This window comes from Leptinotarsa decemlineata, unplaced genomic scaffold (genome assembly GCF_025532065.1).
Source record: "Leptinotarsa decemlineata unplaced genomic scaffold, Ldec_3_MD MMD2_P_RNA_scaffold_5, whole genome shotgun sequence".
Taxonomy (NCBI): Eukaryota; Metazoa; Arthropoda; class Insecta; order Coleoptera; family Chrysomelidae; genus Leptinotarsa; species Leptinotarsa decemlineata.
Genome location: NW_027412532.1, coordinates 8,562,220 through 8,576,984, shown reverse-complemented (window position 1 = coordinate 8,576,984; position 14,765 = coordinate 8,562,220). Strand labels below are relative to the sequence as shown.

The window sequence follows — 14,765 nt, the reverse complement described above, 5'->3', positions numbered from 1 at the left end:
GAATTACAATTGTAGAGAATAATGGAAGCTATATTTCAATAATAACTAAAAATGTAAAGGGTGTTCACTAAATTTGTTTTTTACCGAAGTTGTATTTTTTGAATACCCCACATATTTGCAAAAGAGATGTTCTCTAAACCTTCAAGTAGTTATTTTTGTCATTTTATTTTATATTTTCAGAAGAGATTAATTTTTAGGAAGGAAAGGTTTTAGCTCTCTACTCCTCCATCATTTAATTTGTTTTACATTTCCATAAAAGTTTTTGACCATTCTCACCATTCTAGGTGAAGAGGACAGACAGAAAGTAGTAAATATCTGTATACCGTCTCACACGAGACATTACCTGAATCACGAATCCAATCACCATCAATCTACCAAAAGAGGAATCATCAAGACTTTAGTGGGTAGTGCATGCAGACTCTGTAATACGAAGGAAGGTCTCGAGAAGGAAATAGGCATCATCAAAAAAGATCTTCAACGCAATGGTAATTTCAAAGTGATGGTGGAACAGGCTTTGGCTAGAAGACAGCAAGAGCCTCACAAGGAAGAGAAGCCGTCACAACCAGTGCTTGTACTTCCCTACGTTAGAGGATTATCGAAAAGGATAAGTAGAATTGGGCCCAAGTCCAATACAAGAGAACCTGTTTCTGATCAGAAAACACTATACGTGGCAGCCTCACGATAACGATAACCAAAAGCGGACTTTGATTCCAAAAATTGCATTTACCGGATATCCTGAGTGCGGCAAATCCTGAAACTGTTCGTCTTATGAGAAGACGCCCTGTATTTTTAATTTTTGTGATCTCACATATTTGTCTAAATAGGAAAAATTAAAGTTCATGGGGAATCGATAAATGTCGGAAGATTTGAAAAAGAAAACGATATCTTACTCAAGGAACGTATATATGATTTGTACGTGCTGAAGGCATATTTCTTAACCACAAGGTACAGTGGGTTTTATTCATAGTTACTTTTCAAGAGCAGACGAAAAAACTCATTATTATTGATAGCTGGAGACACTTTGTTTATGAAACACAGTTGGGTCTTTTGAAAAGTCAGCGATAAGCTGGGAACGGTATGCTAAAAACAAATTAAAGATGGCCGAAATACTTAACGAATCACGAAGCGACCGAAAGACCTAAGTGATATAATTGAATTTTTGGATTGGATGTATGGGCCTTAACTTTCCCATTTAATTTTAAGAAGGGAAGTATCCGCTGACTTAGGGAAAAATGGATCGCGGGAAATGGAACACGGTAGAGTGATTTTGGGTCGTCGAAAGGTCGAGTTGAGAGAAAATAATTAGAGAATTTTTTTTGAGGAGATAAAGTCGGAAAACTAATAAAGTATTCGAAAGAAAGGGGTAAACGAGAGTTCAATCGCGAGTTATTCGAATAGTGTGATATTCGAGGTACTTTTGGGAGTTTGGGGAAAACCCGGTTTTCCTTTATTTTCCTTTTTGGTTGCCAGTTCAACCGAGTGAAATTCTGGTTTGGTGTCTTGTGTTGAATTCAGTAAAACATAAAAGGATCAGCCGCTATCTACAGCTAAACGAAGAAAGAGAGCTATTGGTGAGAAAGTTTCAGGGTGGCTAACCATGCACTCTTATCGAAATACTGTGGGTAAACATTTATTTAAATAGCTTATCTCATACAGAGTTGCCGAATAAAGGGCATGTTGATATGAATATTCAATCGAATGCCGGTTGAGCATCCTCTTATGGTCTGGTTGTTCCTATGTGTTCCTTTTGGTGGTCTGGTTTTTTCCTGTTTATTTTGTCGTTTACATCATATTTGTAACTTTTCCATTTCTTATATTTTTTATTATACTTATTAACTTTGATTACGGTGTATTATTGCCGGTAATTATACTGGTAGGGAAAACAGAAGAAATTCATTTCTCACACAAATAAGGGAACTCCCTAGGAAAAGTTCGTATAAGAGGTATCAATGGCATATCGCGACAAAGCGCCTGGAAGGACTTGAGTGAAAAATGTTTCTATTCTAAAACAGTATCTATTTGATAAGGCTAAGCTAAGCCAAACTTTTGAAGGGTGATCACTTCTGTAGGCAACATCTAAGCCAGTTCTCCAGTAAGTATCATTCTCCATTTCTAAATTTCAAATGGTGAAAGCGGCTGCTCTAATTTTGAGGTTTTTTTATCGTTTTCCCTATCAAAAAGAGACTATATTCATCTGATAAATATCAAGATCAAGGTATTTTTATTTTCCTCGATATAAAATTGAAGCCTAGCTTTGCTACAATGGCGGCTTCGTTTGGGAAATAAATATTCCTATCAGAAAGTATCTTCCGCTATAAATACAGAGTTCAAACCCATCATAGGGGTTACATTTGAAATTATCAACATAACATCAAGTGGTCCCAAGCAGGAAGAAACACTGGTTTGAGGGAAATTTCAGGGGAGCTGCATATATGTTGTCCAATGACGCATTCAGCCAAGCTAGCATAGAGATACGCAACATATAGAAACCTGTAATCAAACGAAAACACGATCAACTCCTACTAAATCAGTGAAGCTAAAAGAGGGTAGAGGGGATAGGCGAAAGCGTTCGAATGACCTATAAATACTCATCTTTCGGAGGAATACTCTAGTCATTACCCAAAGACGATTGTGGATATCAACAACCGAATCGTCGTGAAGTAACTTGGTTTGAAATCTTTTTTTTGTAATTTTTCAATTTATTTTTTTTTTTTGTTTATTTTTTTGTTCATTTTCATTTTTACTTTGATTTGTTTTCACTCAGTGGTCATTTTTATCCTTTATGTTGATTTTTTCAATTATTGTATTGTAATTTCATTCCATGTTTTATTGCTTGATATAAACGATATTTCAGCCTATTAATTTTAATTTCATTTTTTCTTCATAGATTTCAAAGCATTTTAGAATCCAATTAGACAATTGAAGTCATCACTAGTAAAATTCTAAGTATTGTCACAATTTCAACGTTTCCACTTTCAATTAAAAAAAGTTTGTAGTTTCCTGATGATGACAGTAACCAATGTCGAAATACTGGAAATTCACTGTTACATACAATTGCACTTACAATGCTATTGCATGGATGCTCACGGTGCTAGTGACGATGGGAAACAAAGCGGATTATGTGTGCATTCATAAAAATAATCATATTTTTTCCTCGATATGCCTAGGACCAATAATCTAATGATAGTATCAAGGGCGTTCATGAATATATTCCAATGAGGTCGCTGAACAAACTGTTGAATGTTTCCCCCACAGTTCATTAATGTGTAACCATATATTTATTGGTATTGTTTTTAATTTTTCTCGAGTTAATTATTTCCGAATAGCAGTTCATTCGTTTACCTATAATTTCTGTTGGCCAACAACCAATAATACTATTAGGAAGATGATTCGAAATATCTCGAAATGGTATGCGACTTGGTGCTCTTCCATCTCAAAATTCCACTCATAGTAGGGGATAGAAAATTAAATTGAAGCATATTCTACCCTACTCCTCATTATTTCCTGGACTGAAAAAAATAGTTACCTTCTGGTTTGAACCCAATCGTCGGCCTCTTGAACATGAGGGCGTACCTAGTCGAATTCTTCAAAGCCACCAGAGATTGTTTCCAATCCTCATCGACTTCATTATCGACTAAGTTAGTACATACAAGAACATCGTCTCTTCCCAAGGATATTATGTGTTTCGCAATAGGGTCGATATAGGCTTTCTGGACACCTCCAAGGTATCGGTGATGAGGAAGGGCCATTCCTATTTGTTGATCGAATTTTCTACATCTGGCTATAATGAAACCGTCGAAACCATATGTCACAGCATGCCTTTCGGTTAGTCTAACTTCGAAATGTCTCAATTGATGGCCTGTTTTGATCTCTTGGTGCAATCTCACTAGTGAGTCCTGAAATGTATTTCTTTTTAAGACGTATCACATACAGCTTGTCAAATCTAGGAAGCGGCTTCAAAGTCTCGGCTTAGGACCTCCTCTGAAATGCGCGTTCGTTAGGAGACTGTGATCTTTGTTTGGAAAATGATGAAACAGCAGAGCACATACTTTGTGCCTGCCCCGCTGGAGACTGAATCAGGTTTTCAGAGTTTGGTACTCTAACCATCTGACCTGAAAGACCACTCAACATATAAACTGATCGGCTTCGTTAAAAAGCTGGGTTTATTTGGTCAAGTTTGAATAGGTGAGAGCCACAATAAGTCCTTGCGGGTTGCGGTGGAGGGTCGAATAGACCCACTCGCTTTGGAACTAACCTAACCTAGAAGACTGTGAGAAAGAAAGAGAATTCACAAGCCTCTTCCTGGTTTTGACAAGCTTCCCACACAGCACTAGATATTCTTGGAATATTCCCTGTATATCATAAAACGAACGTATATATTCCAAATATTCATAGAATATTCTTGGAATATATACATACCTTTAGAATATTCATAGAATATGCTTGAATGAATATGGCAGGATTATTCCCGAAAGAATGTGCATAGAATGTCTATAAATGGATTATTCTCCCTTGAATATTCTAAGAATATTGTCGATCGAATATACCATATGGTATATTCTTAGAATATGTCCTAACGGTATATTTTGGAATATTCTATACAATGGAATTTTGAAGTATCTTATAATAACGTATTCAAATAATTCAATATTATTAAAAACAAAAATATTTGAAGATCTTAATCGAATGCATAACCTAATGTATATAACCCTGATAGTTTTAACCAGTTTTTGAACTCAACGCAAAGATTCTGGATGAATTGCTCCAACAGCAACTGTTGGAAACGACAAAAAATTTGAATGGGCCAATAAATGAACCAATTGCATCAATAAATTGGTTAATTCTCATCCTATTTGTCTTTTTGTATTTGAAATTATTTAATTACAAAGCGAAAAATCCTGGAAACAGAGAAATGGGGAAGTGAATAATTGGAGTAAACGTTTCTCATTGGTCAATTGAAGTGTAGCGCGCGACAGTCGAATAAGCTCTGTGAAAGCGGCTGTCCCTTAATGCATGGTACATTTGCGTATGCGTTAAATTCGACATTTGATTCAACATGGCAGTTGACGTGGCAGGTTCGCGTGTGTAATGCATGATGTGTTGGTGTTATTATCAAAGTATAATTCTGTCACGTTCAGTGTACCATTTATAATTTGGGGTTGTCCAATTTGCAGTACAGCGAATAGTTTGATTTTGGATCTTCAAACAGGAGAGTTGCATCTATTCAGTCTTCAAGAAAAGTAAGTAAAATGCAATAGTATCGATAGTAAACTGAAAACGTAATGATTACTTTTCAACAAGACAATGCAAGTTGCTCTCCAAGTCATAGAATGTTGTAAATGTTCATGAGTAACCTATGCGAAAAATATCTATTTGATTTTTATTCCAGTTTTATTGTGCCACTTTCAAATAGTGATAATGAACGTTAATGTACATTTTGTTCCAGGTATTACTATTGAAACACTGGCTGATGCATTGTTGGACAAATATAAGGAAAACTATTCTGGTGAGCAAAGTTTGAATAACTTTAAGTAAGTGAAATTCATTGAAGAACCCATCATACCACTCATTTTAAATACTTCATTTGTGGGTTTATTTTTCTAAGTGAGAAACCTAACCTAACCTATTTCTTGATGTAATACACTTTTTCAATGAAATGATATATTTATTATTTTTTAATTAGTGCTGATGAATTCACAGAATTGTTAATTTTAGTATATTTTTTAGTATACATTTGTTTGAGAGTAGGAACATCCTAATTTGAATACATTTCTAATATTTGTAATATGACAGTATTTAGGAATATTTTATTCAGTGAATAAATATTTTGAATTAGATTTTTTATTTTTAATATTGGTTGAAACGCCAAATATTTCAGTGTATATTGTTTTTAAAATATATTTGTTTATGAATATTATGTGTTTTATTACTTGTGTGAATCTTGTATCAAAATGCAATATATACATGCCTAATAGCGGTTACTCGTCACATTCTTGGAATATTCCAAATATTCCTAGAATATTCATAAAATATATTTAAAGAATATTCTATGGTGTTTCTCTATTATATATTCCTACAATAAACTAAGAATATCCTGAATATTTTATGAATATTCCTCGGGTTCTATTCCTGGAATATTCTTAATAGAATATACCTTAGATATTCTAAGAATATTATAAGATATTCCAAGAATATTCCCGAGGAATATTCTTAAAATATATCAAAGGTTCGCCAGGAGCACTTCCAGGGAATATTCTCCAGAAGATATATATATCCATGGCATATTCATAGCATAATACAATATCCTTAAATGTATATTCATGAAATATACCTGGAATATCTATTGCTATGTGGGTTTATGTAATACATATCATGTAAATCAGTGAGATAATGGAAATAACTCCCATAGCTGATGATTTTTGAAAGTTGTTAGTCTAGGGATGCTAGCCGATTAACGACAAAAACTATTTCAAACCCTCTTATTGTTACGAATGTAGAAATTAGGCCAATTCGGTATTGGCGATTCTTAGGCCCAAATTAATTTCTGGAACAGTATGAAGGCTTTTCTTATAAATGAGGTCATCTTAACCGATTGCCATCTGTTTTAGTATGATGTTGTGCAGCACCCTTCAGTGTATATGTTTTTGTGAAGTCGTTTTTCCGATATGGCCCCACAAACCTGAAACTGACAAGTTCCATATCGCTTCATAAGCTAGTACTATGTCAATTGGCACCCACTACTTTTAGATCATAGACCTTATAGAAAAAAAATTAGTGGAATTAAGAATTTTTTTCCCTATACTGATGTCGGTATGTGTACCTATATTTTCATGCATATTCAGAGCCTTCCAAAATGTCTCACTTTGAATACTTCTGAAACGAATAAAAATATTGATAACCCCCATCCAACGTGGTATTAGCCGGGGAAGTAGTTATTTTCCGACAGACGTTTACCAGACCCTACTGTGTAGGTAGTTGGGAAAGATTAGTATTCCGAAATTCATTTCGAAATATTTATTTCCTTATACGTATGTATCTCTCCACAATAGATTTAACTTTTAAATAATATTTGATTTGATTGTAATTAAACAACCTCCTCATTCTACTCACCCCCCGCCTGGTCTCAATCATGTGTATACTTCTCGAATTGAATGGCAAAGCATAAAAAATTCGATCTCTATTCGGTTTCGTCGTTTGTAAGAGGCGATAGTACAACGAATCGCTAGACTCGAATTGATACTCTTTCACACTTATCTCATCTTTATTCATAATGCAGTATCTTATAATCTTGTTCCCAGCTAGGTATCTAGATGTAACTGGAAGCACGAAGAGTCTATAACAGCTTTTTGATGCCACCAGTATAAAGTCGACAATTTGACGCTTGACTTCTACGTGAGCGATGACTTTCATATGGGTCCCAGGAATTCCCTTCAAAACATGCCAGTAAAATTATCTAACTCTACTAGAATTTCGTCCGAGGATACCTCGATGACAAAAATATCGCCCACATCTAAACATCCTGCAACAATTATCCTGCCCTCTTCGAAAAATTTCACTTGCTGAATAGGAGTAGAACCCAAAAGGAAAGACGCCAACACAGAGAGTTTCTCTTGGTTGTAAGTAGATATCAATTCCATATATCCTTTGTCATATCCGACCGCCAGGTAAGGAAAATAATTATTTCCTCTCAATTTTACAACTTCACCTTGTAAGGTAAAATTTGATATCTGAAATAAACAAAAAATTATGAATTCATATTGGTCTAAACCGATGAAAAATATTAACATGATTGCACAAAATTAAAAAATCATGAATCAATAATAATTTTGAGAAACTTATCCAGTTTGTTGGCTTTGTTTGAAATAGTTCAGCTTGTACCCCTATGATGTCTTTCACGTTCCTGTTGTCTAAGGGGGCGAATTTTCATTATTGAAATTGAAAGGGATTTGCTAAAAAAAGGGCCAAAATTCGCCCCCCCCCCAGACAACAGAAACATGAAATACATCATAGAGGTACACGCTGAACTAGCTATCTCACACAACGCCAACAAACTGGATGACCCACTCCTTCACAAACACAAAGTAGTAGAAATCATTAAGAATACTCATTCACCCAGCCAGCCCAGGAATATCAAAGACACTCTAAAGGACGGAAAAAAGAACACAACAAAATCATTTTCACCAAAGCAGACAAAGGAAACAGCATAGTATGTCTAGAAGAAAAAGAGTACTTTTCGAAAATGAAAGAAGTGGTGGATACATTAGATGACACCATTTTAAGAAATGCTAAAAAGTTAAAAAGGACATGGAGGAATCAACAATGCTGTTTCCCACATCAAGATACTATGCATGAACCCCCAGCCTCCAGAATTGTATGGATTAATCAAACTCCACAAAGAAGGACATCCTGCCAGACCCGTGGTATCATATATAAATGTCCCAAACAGTAAGTTGTCTAAATTTTTAAATTCAAAATTCACAAAATTTAATCCTTGGAACACAGTTCTAATTCAGTAGGCCTAGCTGACAAACTATCAAATCTGAATATCAAAAATAATATCAAACTAATATCGTTCGACGTAAAAAACATATTTCCTAACATCCCAACAGACGAATGTCTTCCCCTCGGGAAATACATATTAGATAAGAGTCATACAAATCCATATATAACTACCGAATTTTGCAATCTTCTTGATACATGTCGGAAAAAAAATTTCTTCAAATTTAGTAATAATTTTTACCTGCAAATCTCAGGTCTCTTCTCTATGGGCTCACCATTAAGTCCAATTCTGGCAGACATTCTCATGGACACACTAGAAAACACCTGCATCCTTAATAACCCTCTTTCAGAGGGTGTTTTGATTCAGATATGTTGATGACGTACTGGTTGGTTTTGATAGTTCAAAGAGACAAATTAATCAATTTTCAAACGTTCTCAACAGTCTGTATAACAAAATTAAGTTCACAGTAGAAATCGTACAAAACAAGGAGGTTAACTCCTTAGATTTGAAAATTTCAGGAGATAATAATGGTTTTCAATGCAATATCTACCGGAAAAACACGTTCACAGACTGTACAATTCCCTTTGACTCTTCCAGTCCGCTCTCACATAAGTTATCAGCGTTTAGAGCAATGATACACAGAGCTTTCACAATCCCTTTAACGGAAAAGAGCTTCCAAGATGAAATCAAAATAATTAAGCAAATTGCAGTGATCAATCAGGTACCAATTTCACTAATAGGAAAGATAATATCAGGTAAAACTCACAAAGCACTCATGAGTAAATTATACCCAAACTGCTGAAAACACAACATAATCAAGTACAGTAGCATCAATTACTCAGGTAAACTTTCAGATAATATTCAAAATTATTTCTCTCAATAGAAAATATCAACAGCTCTCACAAGTAATAATAATTTAGGTAAAACCCTGTTTGAATCAAAAACCCTAACAGGATAGAATGAAAAATCAGGTATATATATATATAATAGAGTGTGGTAAATGATCTGCAGTATGTATAGGCCAAACAGGTAGAAATTTTGACATAAGATTGCGTGAACACGACTGTTTGAACAAAAAATCTGCAGTGTACGAACATCTTCAAGAATCAAACCACAAGACAAATGAGGGTAACCTCAAAATCATACACATATGTAATAAAGGGAAAAAATTTATTTGTTGGAGGCCATGGAAATTAACGAATTGATAAAAAACCAGAAACATATACCCCCAAACGAGCAACTCTATTTATGTAGGTCTCCTCTCTTAAAGTTGTGAGTTTAACAACCCCTAGAATTTTCAGTGTGGAATTTTAAGTTGCAGCATACCGGAAAATTCTAATAAAACCGATATTTCAAAATTCAGATTTCAGTTTTATACTTGATCATGGGATCAAACCCGAAACCGGTCGTATGAATAAAATCTACCAGTGGTATTTAGACGAAAGAGTTTTCATTGATTTCATTTCAGTGATCATGAATTACCATAAAGTAAACAAGTCATCAATCACACATACCAAGTACCTCAAAAATGAAGGTCTTGCGGACCCCTGCTTTCATGAATTTTTCACCTTATGAATAACTGAGGAACTGTCCTGCAAAATATCTGACACTTATTACATAGCACCATGTATAATGCTCTGTTCTTGGATCTGATTAGAACTTCCGACAGTGCAAAACAAGCACTTTGGCCAAGATCAGAACTGCAATAATGTTGGCGTCTTCAGGAGATGGAGAAAACTAATTCCTAACTCTGAAAAAGGTCTCTATTAGGAATTTAGAAATTTGAGGGAAATTTTCTCGTGAAAAATCATGCTAATTTTAACAGAGTGATTCATAGAAAGGTGACCAATGGGCTGTTTGGAATAGGATTTTTTTTACTGTTCATAGTTATTATGCCACACTTTGTTATTTCCAGACTCTCGAAAACATCCAAATATCTGGTTTCGAATGAACTCATGTCCTTTACACAAATTGAGTGGGCGTACTTGGAAATTATCTAAAAAAACAATTCAACATTCAGGTCAGTCTCAAATTACCTACATTGTAGGTTAATGGACTAACACCTATCAGAAAACAACTACTTCCCTGGCTGATACCACGAAGGGCGTTGGATTATATTCAACAAGTGTCAGTGCAGGATTCTTTACTAAAGTTATTCCTGCATATGCTGTTGATGATACAACTGCCGGAATCGGGCTGTTTGGCTACTTGTCAGCCCGTTTCGGGCTGTTTGGCTACTTGTCAGTGCATGATAGAGTCTATCATCAACATAAAGTCGATGATTTTCGAGAATTGAAAATTTAATTCCTTCAGAGTATCATTCCTCGAACTAGGCTGAAGCGAACAATAAACAACATGATTATCATCGCCCCATCTGACTGTGAACGCCGTAATCAACAAGGAAAAGAAAAACCATTACAGGAACATACCAGGACAGAGATTTTCATCAAATGCAAAGGCGATCACCTTCGTGAACACAATTATTTTTCAGAGAAACACGCCGAGTACTATTTGGACGGGCGCGTCCCCAGGTGGCGGATAAGGGAACGGCCGGGGGACTGGAGGCCCAGTCCGGAAAGCCAATGTGGCCTTATAGACTGGGTCGCCGGACTCCTGGTCAGTGGCAGAAATTAATAGGGTGAGGGGAACTAAAATTCCTCAAAAGCCTTTGCAAAACATGTCACCGTGGACCAGCCTACTCAAGCTAAGGTGTAAGGAATCGTGTCGATAGCTGAATGGCCGCAGGGTGATATGCGGTCACGAACGATACTCTTGGGAGAACCTCATTGTAATCAGCCTACCTCCATGATGCGGGGATCTGCTAGAGGTGACCAACTCTTCCCTTGCTACTCGTAGGAACACACATGAATGGAACAAACACAAAAACGGAAACAACAAAAACAGAAACCAATCCTGAGGCTGGACAGAAGTGCTCACCTAATCTAAGGCGGTGGCTGAGGATGAACAGAAATGTCCACCCCAATCTTCCGCTTGGAATGAGGCTGGACATTGCAGATCACCTCCAACAGCAAAGGCACTTCCTGCTGATAGCGCCAAGAGCTCCGCCTTGAATAAAGGCAATGAACCGGCTGACCTTGCAGAAAAGCTTCCTCACTTGTGCACCTCCACGGAGGGAACCCCAAGAAGGCCACCGTGAAACACCTCGAGGTTGTCAAAGAGAGTGTGTGTTCGGCGAGTCTTGGCCTACACCTGCCAATATAAAGGAGATGTCTCCTAGTGACCTTCCTGGAAAGGAAGATGTCTCCTAGTGACCTTCCTGGAAAGGACAGGATGGACGATGACCTAGGAGGACAACTCCTCGGAAGGATGTACAATGGGTCATATGTGGCCTAAGTGCTGTGAGTCTATGCTCACCCTCCCTATTCTACAGATACAGATACAGATACAGATGGGAGCATCGCTGGGAGAAATGTTTAGCGGTGAAAGGGACTATGTTGAAGGAAAAAAATCTGAAAAAGTGTCTTGTATTTGTGTTGAATTTTGTATGACAATGTATATCAAACTCAATCTTTTGGAATGGTTGAAAATTAAGGCATTCAAGAATTCTAAAAAGGAAGGTAGATAGACATATGATTCACATCGTTATATAGTGTCTTTCAATGAGTGCTTTCTATTTTTAAATTTTGATAAAACAAAAGTGGGTGTGAGATATCCTCGTTGGGAAGACCTTTTTATATAACTCTGGCGTATAAATCAGGCTAAAAATCGACCGATTGCATCGGTTGTGTTGAAATATTTACTTTCTCAAATGAAGTGTTACTTTAATGTTCCAGTACTTACTGATTTTCCCGTTTCCACTTCGAAAACGGTCAGAAATTTTCCATTTCTCAGCGCTACAATATATTCTCCCACAGGATTCACCAAACAAAAATCTGTGATACCGCACATACTTGGCTTTAAATAGGTTAAACCATCGGTATTACTGATTTTCACAATATCGTTATTAGCATCGATAGCAATCAGATAGTCTGTTCTGTTGTTCATCATATAGTTCAGTCCAACTTCTAGAGGAATAGTCCAGTCACAAGTCCAAGCTCCAGATCTTTTGTAATGCTGAAAATTAGATACGTGCCAATAATGAAAAGATTGCAAACGATGAAATGAAATTTGATGTCGAAAAAGGTAGATATAATGAACAAAACAAGTTCACTAACCTTCATTAACTTTGAACAGACGTCTTACCTCAGGGCTAGTACTAGAGTGCCACCAAGATTTAGACAAAACCTCAATAGATAATAACATTAACCTGAGGTGTGTTAAAGGGCACGACAGGAGTAAAGATAACCGCACTGCCGACTCTTTAGCCAAGGAAGCGGCTGGACTAAGAATTTTAGGACCCAGTGACACCTACGGCCTGATGACTTCGACAATTGCGGAACTAACCAAACGTCACACCCATGCTCAATCCGTAAAGAGATGGGACGGAATCAAAGGATGCAGACTTGCCAGGATCACCCTGGGCGACCCTGGGAAGCTGGCGCCGAAGAAATATCTGGCGATGACCAGGAAAAACCTATGCTTGACAGTAGGATTTTTGACTGGCCACTGTCAACTGAGGAAACACCTCCATATTATGAGGCTATCAGGCATGTCTTATGTGAATGTCCGAAGTCAATAGGAAAGTGTGTGTTTGGCGAGTCCTGGCCTACACCTGCCGATATGAAGGAGATGTCACCTAGTGACCTGTCCACCTTTCTGGAAAGGACGATGACCTAGGAGGACAACTCTTCGGAAGGATGTATAATGGGTCACATGTGGCCTAAGCGCTGTGGGCCTACACTCACCCTCCCCATTCTACAGATGAAGATACAGATGAAAAACTACTTTCTTGCCATATCATACATTATAATCAAATTGAATAATACCTAATTATATAGTTACCAGATGATGATGTTTGATGTATTCAAAAAACACTTTATTGTGAGATTTTCCCCAAACAGTTTCACAAAAACGAGTAGGCACGCCTGAAGAAGCCATTATATGGCGAAATACGTGTTGAGTGTTTGTTACACTGTTCACTGAAAATCACACAATAAACTGTTTTTTGAATACGTTAGTTATGGATTTTTATCAAGTATCAGCCAATTTCATCATAGATGATGTTCAATACTAATGCGAAAATTGTCAAACTATCTTTTAAAACAGATACAAAAGAGAAAATGACAAATTGAAGACCAATTCTATCTGTTCGAATATCTTGAAAAGTCAAAATTATTATATGATGGGCAATCTGGAATTCGAAAAAATTAGAATCCTCGATGTTGGTGCCATAACCCAATTCCAGCTAGATTTAAATTCGAATAAAAAATATGGAGTTCCGTCATTAGACCTGAAGGAAGCATATGATACTATGGACCATACAATTTTCCTGAAAATAATGCATAATATAGGATGACATATCATAATGGATAATGTAAAAATATAATATGTGGGGTACCACGAGGATCAACCCTGTGACATGTTTTGTCTCGTATATAGGGTGTAACTGAATAAGTGTGAAACATTCAAGGAGGTGATTCCTCATCGAAAAAAAGATAGGATCTTTCATATAAAGAAACTTCATTGGAGCATCCCTTGTTAAGATACAGCCCCTTAAAAGGGGTACATAAAATTTGTATAACAATTTTTTTCACGAGCACTGAGAAAGTTACAATATTGAAATCAACCTGGCGTTTTGTACTACCAAAAAGACAGTTAGCCAGTAGTTTATTTGGTTTACCCCATGGTTGTAAGGGGTGGAAAACACAACCCATAAAATTTATTTCCAATGTAACTTTTTGTGTTATCATTTGTTTACCATTAAAAAATGTATTTTCGATAGCCTTTTTCATTCTAAACAAAAGATGTCATCTGGGTTTTTTGCCCAAAATATACCAGTTCGCAGCAGAAAATCATTTTACGTACAACTACAGAAATGCATCGTCATACATGCGAACTGGATTCATTGTTATTATGTAGTTAGTACCTGCATTTAACGATTGGAGGGTAATAAACAAAACTAGTTTATTAATAACAAAACACACAACATGTAGAAATCATTGTAAATGTTCAATGTCTACCTTCAGACATTACGCATGCATCTAGACGTCGGCGCATTGAGCCACGTATTCGCTCAAATATTTCTGGGGTCTCTCTGATTACCCTGCACGCATCGATGATGCGGTTTCTTAAGTCCTCTACATCGCGAACAGGAGTACGATAAACCAAATGCTGTAAATGGCCCCAAATAGAGAAATCGAGAGGA

General features: G+C 36.5%; 1 protein-coding gene and 1 long non-coding RNA gene across 2 annotated transcripts in view; one reads left to right on the top strand and one right to left on the bottom strand.

Moving 5' to 3' along the window:
* Nucleotides 1–14,765, bottom strand: part of LOC111514669 (cilia- and flagella-associated protein 43) — a 53,120-nt gene that overhangs the window by 24,670 nt on the left and 13,685 nt on the right. The window contains exons 6-9 of the mRNA XM_074169478.1: nt 12,302–12,574; nt 7,485–7,727; nt 7,111–7,428; nt 3,527–3,896 (exon numbers count right to left, since the gene is read on the bottom strand). Coding sequence (XP_074025579.1) covers nt 3,527–3,896; nt 7,111–7,428; nt 7,485–7,727; nt 12,302–12,574 — 1,204 coding nt within the window. The remainder of the gene's footprint in view (nt 1–3,526; nt 3,897–7,110; nt 7,429–7,484; nt 7,728–12,301; nt 12,575–14,765) is intronic.
* Nucleotides 4,320–5,914, top strand: LOC141479952 (uncharacterized). The gene is made up of 2 exons (XR_012464077.1): nt 4,320–5,240; nt 5,447–5,914. It is a non-coding gene; the product is annotated as an uncharacterized lncRNA (long non-coding RNA).